Here is a 13,286-nt window from a genome sequence, read left to right as displayed (position 1 = left end):
ATCCATGATATTATATGTATATTCCCATGTGAAATTCCTCAGAAGTGAGAATGAGAGAGAGTGAGTGAGGAGGCGATGTAAACTGTTTGTTGATTCCAATATTTTTTTGTTGATACAATATATTCATATTTTTACCGTTCGTCAGTGTTATCATTTGATGTTTTTCAGGTATCTGGTGTAATGCTATTAGTGTGTTATTATTGTTCGAGTCTACATATCTAAGGTAAACCAAAAAGTGTAACATTTCAAGGTATTTATCCCCGTCTCGCACTAGTACGACAATAAACGACCGTCTCAGTACCGAACTAAAAAACCTGGACCGTAAGTAAAAGTCACGACCGGTTTCCCGTACCCATAATGACGTTTGGTCCCGCGCCGGGGTATGAAAGATACGTCATTTCGGGGACCGGGAGTGGACTTATTACACACTCACACACTTTCATGCCCAGGCCGGGATTCGAATTCAGGACCCCTGGCGTCGTAGCGCGTTTTAAAATTGAGAATAAAATTGATTAATGACATTTATAACAAAAGAAATGTGTGTGTGCGCGGGCGTGCATGTGTGTAGGATGCACGATCATTTGTGAACATAACACAATGTTTTCAGTAGTCCTTATGTCGAAAACGAAGAGACACACACAAAAAAATGGAGAATACCGGAACCTTTTTTCCTCGCAAAAAGTTATTCTTAACATTTTTTTATTTGATTTATTTTGCTTAGCTTTTTTGATACTTTTGGCTAATCGCGAAGATGAGGATGAGTGATGATATGAAAAATTTATGAAGGGGCACTCTCAAAGAACCATGCCCTTCTCTAGCAAAAAATAAGTTTAATTTTGAATATAAAATTGTACTGCACATTCCGGATTTTCAAATAGTTATTTTACGTAACATACTTGTCGTTAACTGGTACATTGTATAACACCATCAATACAAATCACGCTGTGTTTTGTGGTATATAAACTTCAAGTTAAGGAGCGAATGCTTGCAAAAGGTGCAACAAACTTTTTAATAAATTTAATCTTTATAAACCAAAAGCAATAACTCACCATAAATTCAAGGAACGCCTGTCGTTTACTTTTACTTTCTTTCTTTTTGATCGCTCGATACAAACCAATTCTCCCCCGCACACGCACCCTCATGTTTCGAAGATATTTTGCGATTAAACAATAACATTTATTACTCAGTTTATGCACAGAAAGTAATTTAAAAATTAAAAATTGTGTGGTTTATGAGACTAAAGAAGTAGAAATACATTCCGCTTGACATGCATGTACGGGTTTTGATGTGTTGGCAATACTGCCGGACACGAAGACCATGGATGATTCTGAGCGCCGTACTCGCGCGGATTAATACATAAAGCCTGCTGCAAACTTGACCTGACGCGCTGGAGGATATATTTCAAAACCGTACGAGAAAGGTTTCATTAGAATATACAACTTCTATCGTAATACACGGGTAATGCAACTTTATGCTAGTGTGTCCGTAAAGTGGTATATCAACTTGAAGTAACATGTTATACACTCACATTCACTGCCACGGGTTACATGTGCTACATTTTTCAACAGTGCCAATGTTATTCTCTTATTATTTTAGGAGAAAACATTATTTTCCAAATCTTCAGCAGTTATTAGCATCTAAACTTGCGAAGTGGTATACCGTGTTTGTGTAATCGCCATTTTTTTAAAAATGCGATTTTAAGGATCGTGTGAGACTCCTTTTGCTGCCTTCGCGAACTGAAGAGCTAAAAAATCTTTTGGTAGTTTCGAGTCGGAGGTGGGTAGGGAAGTGGGGACCTAATTAACCACCGTGTGAGACTGGCTTTACTATTTCAAGTTCAATAGCTCTTTTTCTAATGAGTTTGGGTTCTCTTAGAATGTACAAATACTGTTTATAAATTAGGTGTAAATGTTATCATATGATTTAATGTCCTTTGTACTTAGTACTGGAAAGCAATAGTAGAGTTTCAGTGGCGGCGATTAGGAGGGGCGAGGGGAGCATTGGCCCCCACTTTTCGCCACTTTTGCCTCCGCACAATGCTAAACCTTATCTACAAAAGGGAAATATACTGTGTTTGCCCCCCTGGTTTTGGAACTCAATCGCCGCCACATGCATACCTAAAAAATACCTACCCTCCCTCCCGGAAATAAAATCAGAAATAGGTCGACGAGTGGGGCATCCCCCACCCCAAGCCAAAAGATTAATTCGTACACCGCATCATATGCTTTATTTTTATTTTCGTGTATTTCCATATGTCTACACTGTGCCAGGTGTCTATGGAGCAAGCGAACGAAAACAAGTCCTGGGTGCAAGTAATGACTCGAGAGAGCTCGACCAATGAACGCGTGAGAGAGAATATGGATGCGCGGAGAGGAAAACGCGACTGCAACTATCAGTCGCTTGCAACAGCGCGCACTTCTTCGCTCCACCTTCTCGCTTTCTCCCCTTCTGTATCGTTATGGGGCGGAAGCGCACATAGTGGTTCGGATCCCACTTTAAACTGTAGGTCCAGTCCCGATTAGCCTTACTGTGCATAAAGTGGACTTAAAACACCAAATCATTCAATCATCGTTATGTGCGACTCTGTTTCACAGATCTGGGACAGAGTGTATTTCGTATGTGGCAACCATGAAATTGTGCCCAACTCTGTATGCAACCACGTCGTCTTGTGTAAGTAAGGTTGCCTAGAAAAAATGTCGTTGTCCTTGAAACTTTTGTTAACAATGTGCAGACGAATTTAAATAAGAGCTATACTCCAAGGTTATTACTATACCCTTGATCCAGTGATCATAGTAGCATTGACACTAGCGCTACGATGGTAATTTGAATAGCGAGGCAGACTCCGAGCAAGACTCTTGTTTAGCGAACTTGACAGCAAAATTTCTAAAAAAGCTCTTACAAGGTACTCCGTTTTATTTAGAGTAAAATGTAACCATATCAATATTATTTCAGTTATTGAATGTTTCTCTTCTATGTTGCTCGAACTATATTTGTATTTTGGGACATATCGATACCATCACATTTATTATTTCTCATCGCAGTATTTGTGGACACCTGCCCCTGTGGATCCCGCTAAATGTGCCAATGGCTTAGACCATAATCAACTTTATCCAGTGATCTGGCAATATTGCTTTCCGTAATAAAATGGCGAGCCGGATAGCTGCTTCTGCTACGGTAAGAGCAGTTAAAAACAGAAGACCAATACCATCGAGAGCAGCAATTGTCCTGGTACGTAAATTCTGTTAATGATCACACAAATAATTAATGCAATTGTGAGTAAACGAGGAAATTATATTATGCTATCATGAAATAGGACATGACATTCTAGAAACAATCACGTTGAAACTGAGAGACGTCTGATAGGCTAATATACTGATAGTAAACAATCTGGATGATCCTGATTTTGGAGCTATGTTCAGATCTTTTCATATCTCCACTATCATAAAATTGTGGGGCCGGTGACCCACTGTACCTCCTCGAGAATTATGTTGGATTATGTTTTAATCGACACATTTCTATGTTTTACGTAATATAAAATTGGTTCCAGGTACCGAATGTAGTTCAATATATGCATTCGTAGTTAGGTTAGGCAGGCCAGATTTGGTGATCTTAGCATTAAAGTAAATGTATTATTCTACTAAGATTCTGATTTAATTCTACATTAATTCCCACTAGTCTACGATACTTACAGTCGCTTGTCAACGGAAAACACATTGTTCATGGGAAGCATGCATGCTTGCATAAGTTAATTTTTAAGATGTTTTTTTTTTCAACATAAATAACTTTTTTCGAAATCCAAACAGTGCCTATTACTTAAGGAAGGTTCGGTAAGAGTCTAGTTTACGTCCTTTTCATAAGGAATACGTGTCATATATCGTTGGAAAGGTTATTGTATAAGGAATTCAACAAACTAAATCCCAAGGCGAGAAAAAATTTCCTGGAGGAGAAAATCGAGAAAAACCGATGTTGTCCGGATATGCGTGATTGAACGTACTGAGGACATTTTTCGATGATGAACCACATATTAGGGGTGAAATGAGTGCTAATGGAACCTACCCTAACCTCGTAGGCATACCTCGTTCCCGTGAATGGTTAGTGACAGAAATGTAAAAAGAAAAACTTACTTACCCTACGGATGCCGGAGCACCTGGCTGTCTGCTAGCACGGTTTTGGGTACTAGTTTACTATCCTTCGGACACAATTATTTATTTTTACAGAAGAAACTACTTACCGTAATAAGTTCCTGTAGCATTGTCGAACATCGGGAAAGTTTTTTGTGTGATGTGGGAATGTTTCATAGCTGAAATTCATGTTGTCCGTTGAAAATTAATTCTCCGATGGAGAATAGCTAGCCCCACGAACCATTGGCACGTGGATAGGTTAGTTCTGTTAGGTTAGGAAACATAGTTCAAATTTCATCAAAACAACGTTGATACACTTTCAGGAATGTTCCGCGAAGCAGATACGTAAGTACGAATGTCAAAAATTGACGAAACAAAAAAATTAGAGGTGTCCGAAGGATAGTAAATTTTTACCGTCAGTTCGGTAAGTACTTTCTCCAGTAAAATTGAAGAAATACGTTTCGCGGATACTAAAATTTTACCATTTTCAGTATTTTCAAATTTCTGTTCGTAAAAAATAAAATAAAAAGCTGTATCACAGGGACCCAGCCATGTCTTAAGTGTAACTTCTTTTTCGGTGTGTCAGTTAATGTTAAGCTGAACTGTGTGTGTGAAAATTGCCAAGCTGGATCCAGTTCAAGGCCTCGTGCCCGAAAATATTGTATGCAGCACATAAAATACAAAGAAAGGTTTCATTAAATTTTTGTTTGAATGAACTGGCTGTGATTAGGGTACTCCTTTATGAATATTCCATGTATGAACCAGTCAGTAACTCCATAATCTTTGCTTTCAGACACCTGCAGCTGTTCAGAAGTTGCAGCAAATTCTGTCAGGGAAGTCTGAATATGTAAGTATTCCATTCCTTGTTTGATATATGCACTTCGGTTCAGATGAAATGGCTCACTCCTTAGGCAGGCCAGGTTTGGTTGTCTTAGCATTAAAATAAAGTCCCTAAATGCATTCCACTAAGCTTCCGATTTACTTCTACATGAAGTCCCACTAGTCTGCAATACTTACAGTCGCTTGTCAACTGTCCATGGGAAGCGTGCATGCTTGCGTAAGGTAATTTTTAAGTTGTTTTTTCAATATAAATAACTTTTTTTCAAAATCCAAACAGTGTTCATTACTTTAAGGAAGGTACAAATTTTGTGTGACAATGATTGCCAAAATTCTACGAATTAGTCTTCCTGCTAGAGAATTTGAAAAAAAAATCATAAAACAGTCGGACCCCTTACCAATCCAGATTTGTTGTTTCCAGATGTGGGAATTGCCAGGTTCAAAAAGCAGTGTTGCTATATACCTGGATTTTGCTCAGCCGTAAATGACACTTTCTGCTGTCACATGCACCTTTCGCTTGGAGTTCTAGAAGAGCTATTATGTTGCTGATCAGTGGTGACCGTTAGACTTAGCCACATCTTGGGCACTGAACAATTGCTCTGAGGTATACGTCTGGCAGTGCAATACAGCAAAGAATTTCCCATCACCATGGCAACTGGGTCAAACTGATTAGTTCAAGAGTTCATAGGGGTAACTTGTAATTGTTCTATGATTTTTTCCAAATTCTCCTAGCAGAAAGACTAATTAATCATAGAATTTTGGCAGTCATTGTCACATGTAATTTGAACCTTCTGTAAAGTAAAAATTACCTTATGCAAGCATGTGCACTCCCTATGGACAAATCATTATCCGTTGATATAAGTGACAGCAAGTATCATAGAAAAGAGGGAATGAATGTAGAAGTAATTTGGAACCTTCCTGAAACTAATCAACACAGTTTTCATTTCAAAAAGTTCAAGTTATGTGTAAAATAAAGATGTTAGAGGTTGACACATTATGCAGACTACCACCAAACCTAACTATGAAAGCATTTTGGGTTCTTATTAAAATTCTAAGGGAACTAAACCTGTCTACGAAAGCATGTATTGAACAAAATCTTCTCACATTTTTACAGCAAGAATTATATGGAAGTGAAAACCAGTGTGAAGGAAACACTTAGTAAGTAATTGCTAAAACTCTGCAGTATGTGTTAACACACACAAATCGAAATCGCAATAAAAGAAAAGGAAATTGAGCCTTCTCCCCTGTGCAAGAGCTAAAAGCTGAGTTGCAACTCTTTTCTCTCAATGCAAGCACTCGTAACTCAAAAATTTTGCATTTACCCAATTTCATATTTTGATCAATTTATCACAGTGAAATTTAGTAGCTTGTAACATTAAAAAGAAATACTTTACAGTAAAGTCATCAAGTTCAACACTGTATACTAAGTATTCTCCACAAGAAATGGTAGAGATTTTTCTGAGGCATTGTTAACCTGCATGCATAACATATTGTAAAATAATTTAGAATGATGAAATCTTTGTAACTGAAGCTAAAATGTTTCTACATATGCTTGCTTGTTATACAGAGTGTTTGAAAAGTGCCCACACTCAAAGTTTGAGAATTTTATGCTTATAATTTATTAAACTTGTAAATGTATTGAATACAGGAATATCTCGAAATACACAAAAAAAATAATTTGTAAACTAAATGTGAGTATACACAAAAAAAATAATTTGTAAACTAAATGTGAGTGATGTTGCAATCTCTGAGGTCAGTAACACTGACAAGATGGCAAACCACTTTCCGTGCTTTGAAATACACAGAAAGAATATTGAAACAATCGTACACTGACTACACTTTTACCTGGTGCTGAATCATTGGTAAATAAAACTTCTTCGCATCTTTCATATGACTTAAACTGATAATATGCTTCCAACAAAGTGATTTGCTGTGCACAGGTAAAATGCATTGTTGACAAACTGTGATTGTAGGTCTTTCCCCAAGCACTGCTCTAAACATAACAAACTCTTTTTCAAGGTCATACCAATCCCTACTGACAGGCTTGAAATGCATCCAGATGAGTGCTTTAGTAGCTTTTTTGAAAAGTGTGAGTGCAGGGACTATTCGACTGCTCTGTATTAGAACATAAGTGTTTATGATCCTTTCATGATGCCTTCTATTTGATGCTGTATATGTAATTCAGCTTCTACAAATGGTTGCATTCTTTTTACTTTCATCAGATTGGAGTGAAGGTGGGTGTCCGCCAACGAGGGTGTAATGGACTCAGCTACACTCTTGACTATGCAAAGGAGAAAGAGAAGTTTGACGAAGAGGTAGTACAGGATGGTGAGTTTCCTTTCTCTAACCATTGCATGTTTATCACTTATCTATTGAAGCATTTACACAATTTAAGTCTACTCTAAAGCATTGTTGTAAAGGACATTTTGTATTAACCATTAACAGATGGAGCCTTGCGGATAGCCGCTCTCTCTTACAGGACTTTTATGCTTTTCAAACTTGCCAAGATGTACAAAAAAATCATAGCTCGAGAACCAATTCTCAGAGAGAGATGAAATCATTTGGGGGGGGGGGAGAATGACAGAGCTTTTAGTGGTAGTGGAATTTATATATCGCTCCTCACAATAATGAAAGTTAAAAGAGGGTCATTCCATACCATTTCGACCAATTTTGAATTAATTTGTTGGCTCACCATTTTTTAAATTCTTAATATTTTAACCATTTATTTCTACATCTTTAAAGTGTTCAAAACTGACATTGAAAGTTTTTGTAGGCTTGCATTTCGATCTGGCTGCCATTTTCAATCAGCGGCGTTTATTGATTTTATCATTTTCAGACTTTTATGAAAATCACTGTAACTTCTGTTCTATAATTCCAAATGTAATGATTCAAAAACAATTTTCTTTGAAAATAATGCTCTTTCAGCTTATTTATCATCACTTTTGCTTCCAGATTAGTAGTTTCGATGCTATACTACAATACATCCGCCGCAAAATGACTTCGAACCTCATAACAAAAGCACAAAAAATTACATCTTTATCACAGGCCAGAGGCTAAGTCCCAAATCATTGACTTGTTGATAAAAGCAAGAGACTTGGTAGGATTAGTTGTTCTATCATTAAAGATATTTTCAGTCGAGTAGCAATTGATATCTGCGCTCCGACGGCCGCCATCTTGAAAATAATCTGCCGTTTTTGATATTTTTTGATTTGATATATCTCGGGAATGGTGTCTCCCATCAACGTCCGGTTTTCTCAGAATGTTCCCAATAGTGTAAACTTTCATAATATTATTATTCACCAAATTTTAATATTACGTTGAGCCTGAAGAGTTCTAACTATGGTGCAAATTTCAGATTTTTCCTCCATCCCCCATTTGGGAATACAGTGTGTCAAACTTTTGATTTTTTCAATTTTTGGGAGCTTATAGAAAAAAGGGGGCCTAGACATCTCATATGTTTAACAATTTTCAGACTTACCCAGCACCGCACTTTAAACATAAGAAATATGGTTAAGGTGTTATGCCCCTTCATGGTTATTTTGTGCCCCAAAGATGAGAAATTATAAAAAAAATTGTAGCTCATTTATTGTAGTATAGCATGGAAACTACTAATCTGGAAGCAAAACTGATAATATACAAAATGAAAGAGCATTTATTTTTCGAATAAAATGGTTTTTGAATCATTAAATTTGGAATTTTAGAACAGAAGTTATGGCGATTTTAGTAAAGGTTTTAAAATCAGCATGCGCTACTGATCGAAAATGGCTGCCAGATCAAAATGCAAGCCTACAAAAAATTTTCAATGTCTGTTTTGAACACTTGAAAGATGTAGAATTATGTGGTTTAATTATTAAAATTTTTAAAAATAGGGAAGTGACACGGGTTGGTAGAAATGGTATAGAAAGACCCAAGAAAGAACAAGAAAATGGAAATTCTACAAAAAAAATAATAAAAGACTATTCGACATGTCCTTATGGCCATCACAATAGACCAAAGTGAATGATAAAAATGAAGCATGTAGCAGTGGTACATTTCTACAACTATACAAAGTTTCATTGAAATACAGGCAGATACTTCTTGGAGAAAGAAAAAAATAATAATGTATAAGAGCAGCAGTGTTGCCAACGTATGGAAAAGATTTCCAGAATTTTGCTTTTAACACCGGTCTTATAGATTTATTTTTCTGTAGTTTACGGTTATTACAAGCATAAGAAAACAGTTTTTCGGTGTGACGTTTCAGGAGAACACACGCTCCCTTCATCAGACATTTATTTTCATTTTGACTAAAGATACAGTTATAACAATGAAAATTATTATTTCAAAATTGTTTTTAGATCAACAAGAAGTTTGGAATGTACATTTAATGAATTCAAAATGAGAAACTCTCTACCAGATGTGGAAACGACAAGAAATAATATAAGTTGTTCATGTTCAAAGGATTATGTAGGACAAACAGCAAGGCAAATGGCAATAAGATGGCACGAACACGATTTGGACATTATAAATTAAAACCCAAGAACAGGTTTGTCAGCTCACATCATCAAAGAGAAGCATTTGATTAAAAAGAGAAGGGTTTTAAAAAGATTGATGGGAAACAGAGTTGAATGTCTGGGAAGCTTTGTTCATTGCAGAAGAACACTGGGATAAATTAAATAATGAAAATGGTAATATAGATCCAGTATGGAGTTTTCTTTTTCACAAATGGAGTAAGCCACCATCTTTGAAATTTAATGTAACAGAAAACATCAAGAGACTTTGTGAAAACAATGATGAATTTGAATTGCCTGATGATATTTGGGATTCATAATTTGAAATAAAAAATATTTTTATCTGAAATAAAAATAAAACAGACTGCTTCTTTTCACAGTTAAGTTGCTATATTACAATAATGTAACATTGACAACATCCATTATATAACGGATTCTTTTTGTTTAAAAAATTGCTAACCATTGTTATAACTGTATCTTTAGTCAAAATGAAAATAAATGTCTGATGAAGGGAGCGTGTGTTCTCCTGAAACGTCACAATGAAAAACTGTTTTCTTATGCTTGTAATAACCGTAAACTACAGGAAAATAATTCTACAATGCAAGCAATGTGTACATACAAGAAAGACTATTAGGTCTTATAGATGCTAGAAAAATCAAATTTGGAATAAAAACCACTCTTTGAGGACATGTAATTCCTGTCCCCCAATTTTGGAAAAAGAAAAAAAAATAATAATTATGCAACTTATTTGTAAATTGCAATTTTTGTGAAATTTTGAAAATTGATAATTTCCCCCTGGGTCCCTAATTATCACATGCTGTTTTAGTAAGATCTACTCATAATACTCAGTTGAAATAAAGAACTTTTCAAACTCCAATTCTTAATAATAGGTACAATGGATATATTGTTTTGTATTTCGAGTGTGCCATACCTTCTTCTGTATACTAATGAACCAAAAAAGACAAAACTGAAGTATCATGTGTAGTTTTCAAGAAATGGCACGTTAATTGCTGCCAAGCTGGCTTCGTACCTGTCACTAAAAGTTAAAACTTACATGACATACTACAAACTCATTTAAAAAAAAAATTCTATAATTTCCATATCTACATCCACCAATGGGAGCTAGACAAGATGACATTGACAGGAAGCAGGAAATTACATTTGATCCTAATTGATTTGATTTGTTTTATTTAGCTAATCCTTCATGTCAAAAATTAACAGCATTTAGTGTTAATATAACTCTATTATGTTTTGTTGTCATGCTAAACTGACTGGTTTTTGTGGTGTAATGATCAGCACATGGCTCCGAAATCAGGAATTTAGTTCATATTGTGGGGTAGGCATGAAAGAAAGAAATATGGAGCTTGGTTACGTAACATGTGTGTGAAGTATATTATTAATGGCAGAGATAGAGAATGTGTGGGGCCGTACCCCCACATTCCCTAAATGTGCCTTCATGGCACGATGCTAAATGCATGGGGAACTTTACATATTGTTTATTCATTTATATGTATTTCATGATTTTTTTGGAGTGAGACACTGGCTGACCATCAACTTGCATTTTTAATAGGGTTGAACGGATACCACTTAACCGATACTTGAAAATTGCAATTGCAATAATTAAAATTTGTTCAAAATATTGTTCTCCAATTATATGCATCAATTTACCAAGAAATTTGCTTTAGAATATTCAAGAATTACATCAGATAGTTAAAATAGATATTATGTAATAAAAAACTAGTTCTTCATGCAAAATTTGAGCAAAATAAAAATGAAGTGTGAATTTTTCATATTTTCTAGGATAATTAGACTCTGCGAAAATGTCATGCGGCATTTCTGTGAACCCCGTGAAATGACAATACCCCGAAAAGTATGAGCAGATGAATTCTAATCGATACTTTCCGATACCAGCTCAGCCCTATTTTTTTTAATGTAAATCAATTGAATATAATGTAGTTATTGTATTGAACAAATTGTGCAATGCAAGTCATTATTTTCACTAACTTTTCATAAAGTAATTTCATATTGTGTAGTACTTTGTTACTTTGCACATTATTCTAATTTTTCAAGCAATATTTGTCTTGCAGGTGTTCGAGTGATAATTGACAAAAAGGCTCAACTCACATTGCTAGGCACAGAAATGGACTATGTAGAATCAAAATTAGCAGCAGAATTTGTGTTCAACAACCCTAACATCAAAGGAGTTTGTGGCTGTGGGGAGAGCTTCTCAGTTTGAAAATGTAATTAATATATGTTTGCTGTAGTGCGTAAGATATCTTATGCTGTGATAATGGAGGTTGCATTCAACGTGTGAATAAGACAAAGATGGTAGCTAGGTTTGTTTGCCATATGAAGCAGTACCATGGATTTGAACTGTGGCAATAAGGCAAACGACATTAGACATAGTCAGCACGTAAAAAATCATTGAATAGCATTTAGACTCATGTGTTTTTAATATGCAAAAGTGGACATTGTGCAAAGGAAAGTTACTGTACATAAACTTGTGAAATGTATATATTTATGCTGTAAAGTATTTATTTAAGGTATTAAATACATGAATTACAAATGTACAAATTCATTTAGTCACATTAATCTATTTACAAAAGTTTTGGTTGTTGTTTGAGCGATGTAATATCCAATATTTTTGTGGTTGAAGGTCTAGTTTGGTCATCTTTTCCTTGTTTGTGCATTATGCCCTTGCCATGTTTTTTGGCCAGGTTGTTGATTGGTGAGTTACTGTGCCTGTCCAGCTTTGACGACTTGCAACCTTTGCAACACTGTTCGGATGAAACAATATTACTTGGATCACTCTCTGCTATTCTTTCCCTTCTGTTAATTTGATTATCTTGCTGTGCTATTGGAGTTTTTGCAGCTGCTAAAGAATAAAGTTTGTCCATTAGTTTTTCATGCATGATCTAAGCAGCAGTAATTATATACATTTATTAAATCAACTCTACTAAAAGTTCATTAAAATCTCTTACTATCTTCACTGTGAACTCCCAACACAAGAATCAGGCTGTATTATTTTTAAATTTACGAGTTACAAAAGTTCAAAGCTTCCCTACAACTACACACCTGAATATTGCCATTAAATAACATAACCTATTGTACCAAACATCCATTGCAATCAACATATATGTAGTGGAAAAAATTGTTACCTAAGTTTTCAAAGAAATATTACAGGTTTTACAAATGATATCAGAATGTTAAAAAAACTGTCAACATTTTTACATACTGGACTTTAATTAGAAACAGCTAATTTGGTAGAAAATATTAGTGATATATTTACAAAGAAATACAACTGTAGACTGAAAAGCCTACATAAGAGAAAAACATGACATAGTGGTTGATAAAAAAACATTCATATTAGATGCCAGTAGCCACAGATATCTGCAGGATATTTTCTTTGGGGGGGGGGGGCAAATGGGGCACATATTCCCCTGTATTAGTGTTGTTCCCTCATAAAACATTACTTAAATTTGAAATTTTCATGTTCCTGCAATGCTCTTTCAATAATTAACATTTTACTGTGACTGAAATGAAATTATATGTATGAAATATATAATTTTTGGTTGACTTTAATTTTCTGTGAGGGGAAGGGAGCTGTGATGTTAAATATGAGAACAATGATTATGACAAATTGCAATAATTTGCACACTGAGCAAAATGTAACACTCACAACAGAGGATTGAAATCACATTAATAAATCGAGGATGAGTCAAATTGCAATGGCTGAATTGCAGATGTGTGTGAATAACTTCCTCGTGCAACAGGGATGCGAAAAAGACTTCCAAAACTTAATGATCAGCTTGATGGCACATATTTTGTTATTACCTCAAAC

At 35.3% G+C, this 13,286-nt stretch overlaps 2 protein-coding genes across 6 annotated transcripts in view; one reads left to right on the top strand and one right to left on the bottom strand.

Moving 5' to 3' along the window:
* Positions 1–3,107: 3,107 nt before the first annotated feature.
* Positions 3,108–12,311, top strand: MagR (Iron-sulfur cluster assembly 1 homolog MagR). Its single transcript, XM_083138029.1, has 4 exons — positions 3,108–3,228; positions 4,915–4,968; positions 7,181–7,286; positions 11,533–12,311. Exons 1-4 carry the CDS (start codon positions 3,145–3,147, stop codon positions 11,679–11,681), a joined length of 393 nt encoding a protein of 130 aa, XP_082994155.1. The 5' UTR covers positions 3,108–3,144; the 3' UTR covers positions 11,682–12,311.
* Positions 11,898–13,286, bottom strand: part of LOC146000419 (uncharacterized) — a 56,553-nt gene continuing 55,164 nt past the window's right edge. For 3 of the 5 annotated variants that reach the window (XM_083138024.1, XM_083138022.1, XM_083138023.1), the window contains exon 8: positions 11,899–12,320. In XM_083138024.1, coding sequence (XP_082994150.1) covers positions 12,043–12,320 — 278 coding nt within the window. In that variant the 3' untranslated portion in view covers positions 11,899–12,042. Of the gene's footprint in view, positions 12,321–13,286 lie in introns of all 5 variants that reach the window. The other 2 variants (XM_083138026.1, XM_083138025.1) reach the window with 1 other exon arrangement.

The sequence above is a fragment of the Lepisma saccharinum genome, chromosome 16, assembly GCF_977018435.1.
Source record: "Lepisma saccharinum chromosome 16, izLepSacc3.1, whole genome shotgun sequence".
NCBI classification, from domain to species: Eukaryota; Metazoa; Arthropoda; class Insecta; order Zygentoma; family Lepismatidae; genus Lepisma; species Lepisma saccharinum.
The sequence above is the reverse complement of the archived record's forward strand: the minus strand, read 5'-3'. Positions and strand labels throughout refer to the sequence as shown.

What these genes read in the sequence shown, in the direction of transcription:
- MagR (XM_083138029.1), top strand. Translation starts at nt 3,145, where the DNA reads ATGGCGAGCCGGATAGCTGCTTCTGCTACGGTAAGAGCAGTTAAAAAC. An exon ending in CGAGAGCAGCAATTGTCCTG is followed by an intron (nt 3,229 to 4,914) that starts GTACGTAAATTC and finishes CTTTGCTTTCAG; the next exon opens with ACACCTGCAGCTGTTCAGAA. An exon ending in CGAAGAGGTAGTACAGGATG is followed by an intron (nt 7,287 to 11,532) that starts GTGAGTTTCCTT and finishes TTTGTCTTGCAG; the next exon opens with GTGTTCGAGTGATAATTGAC.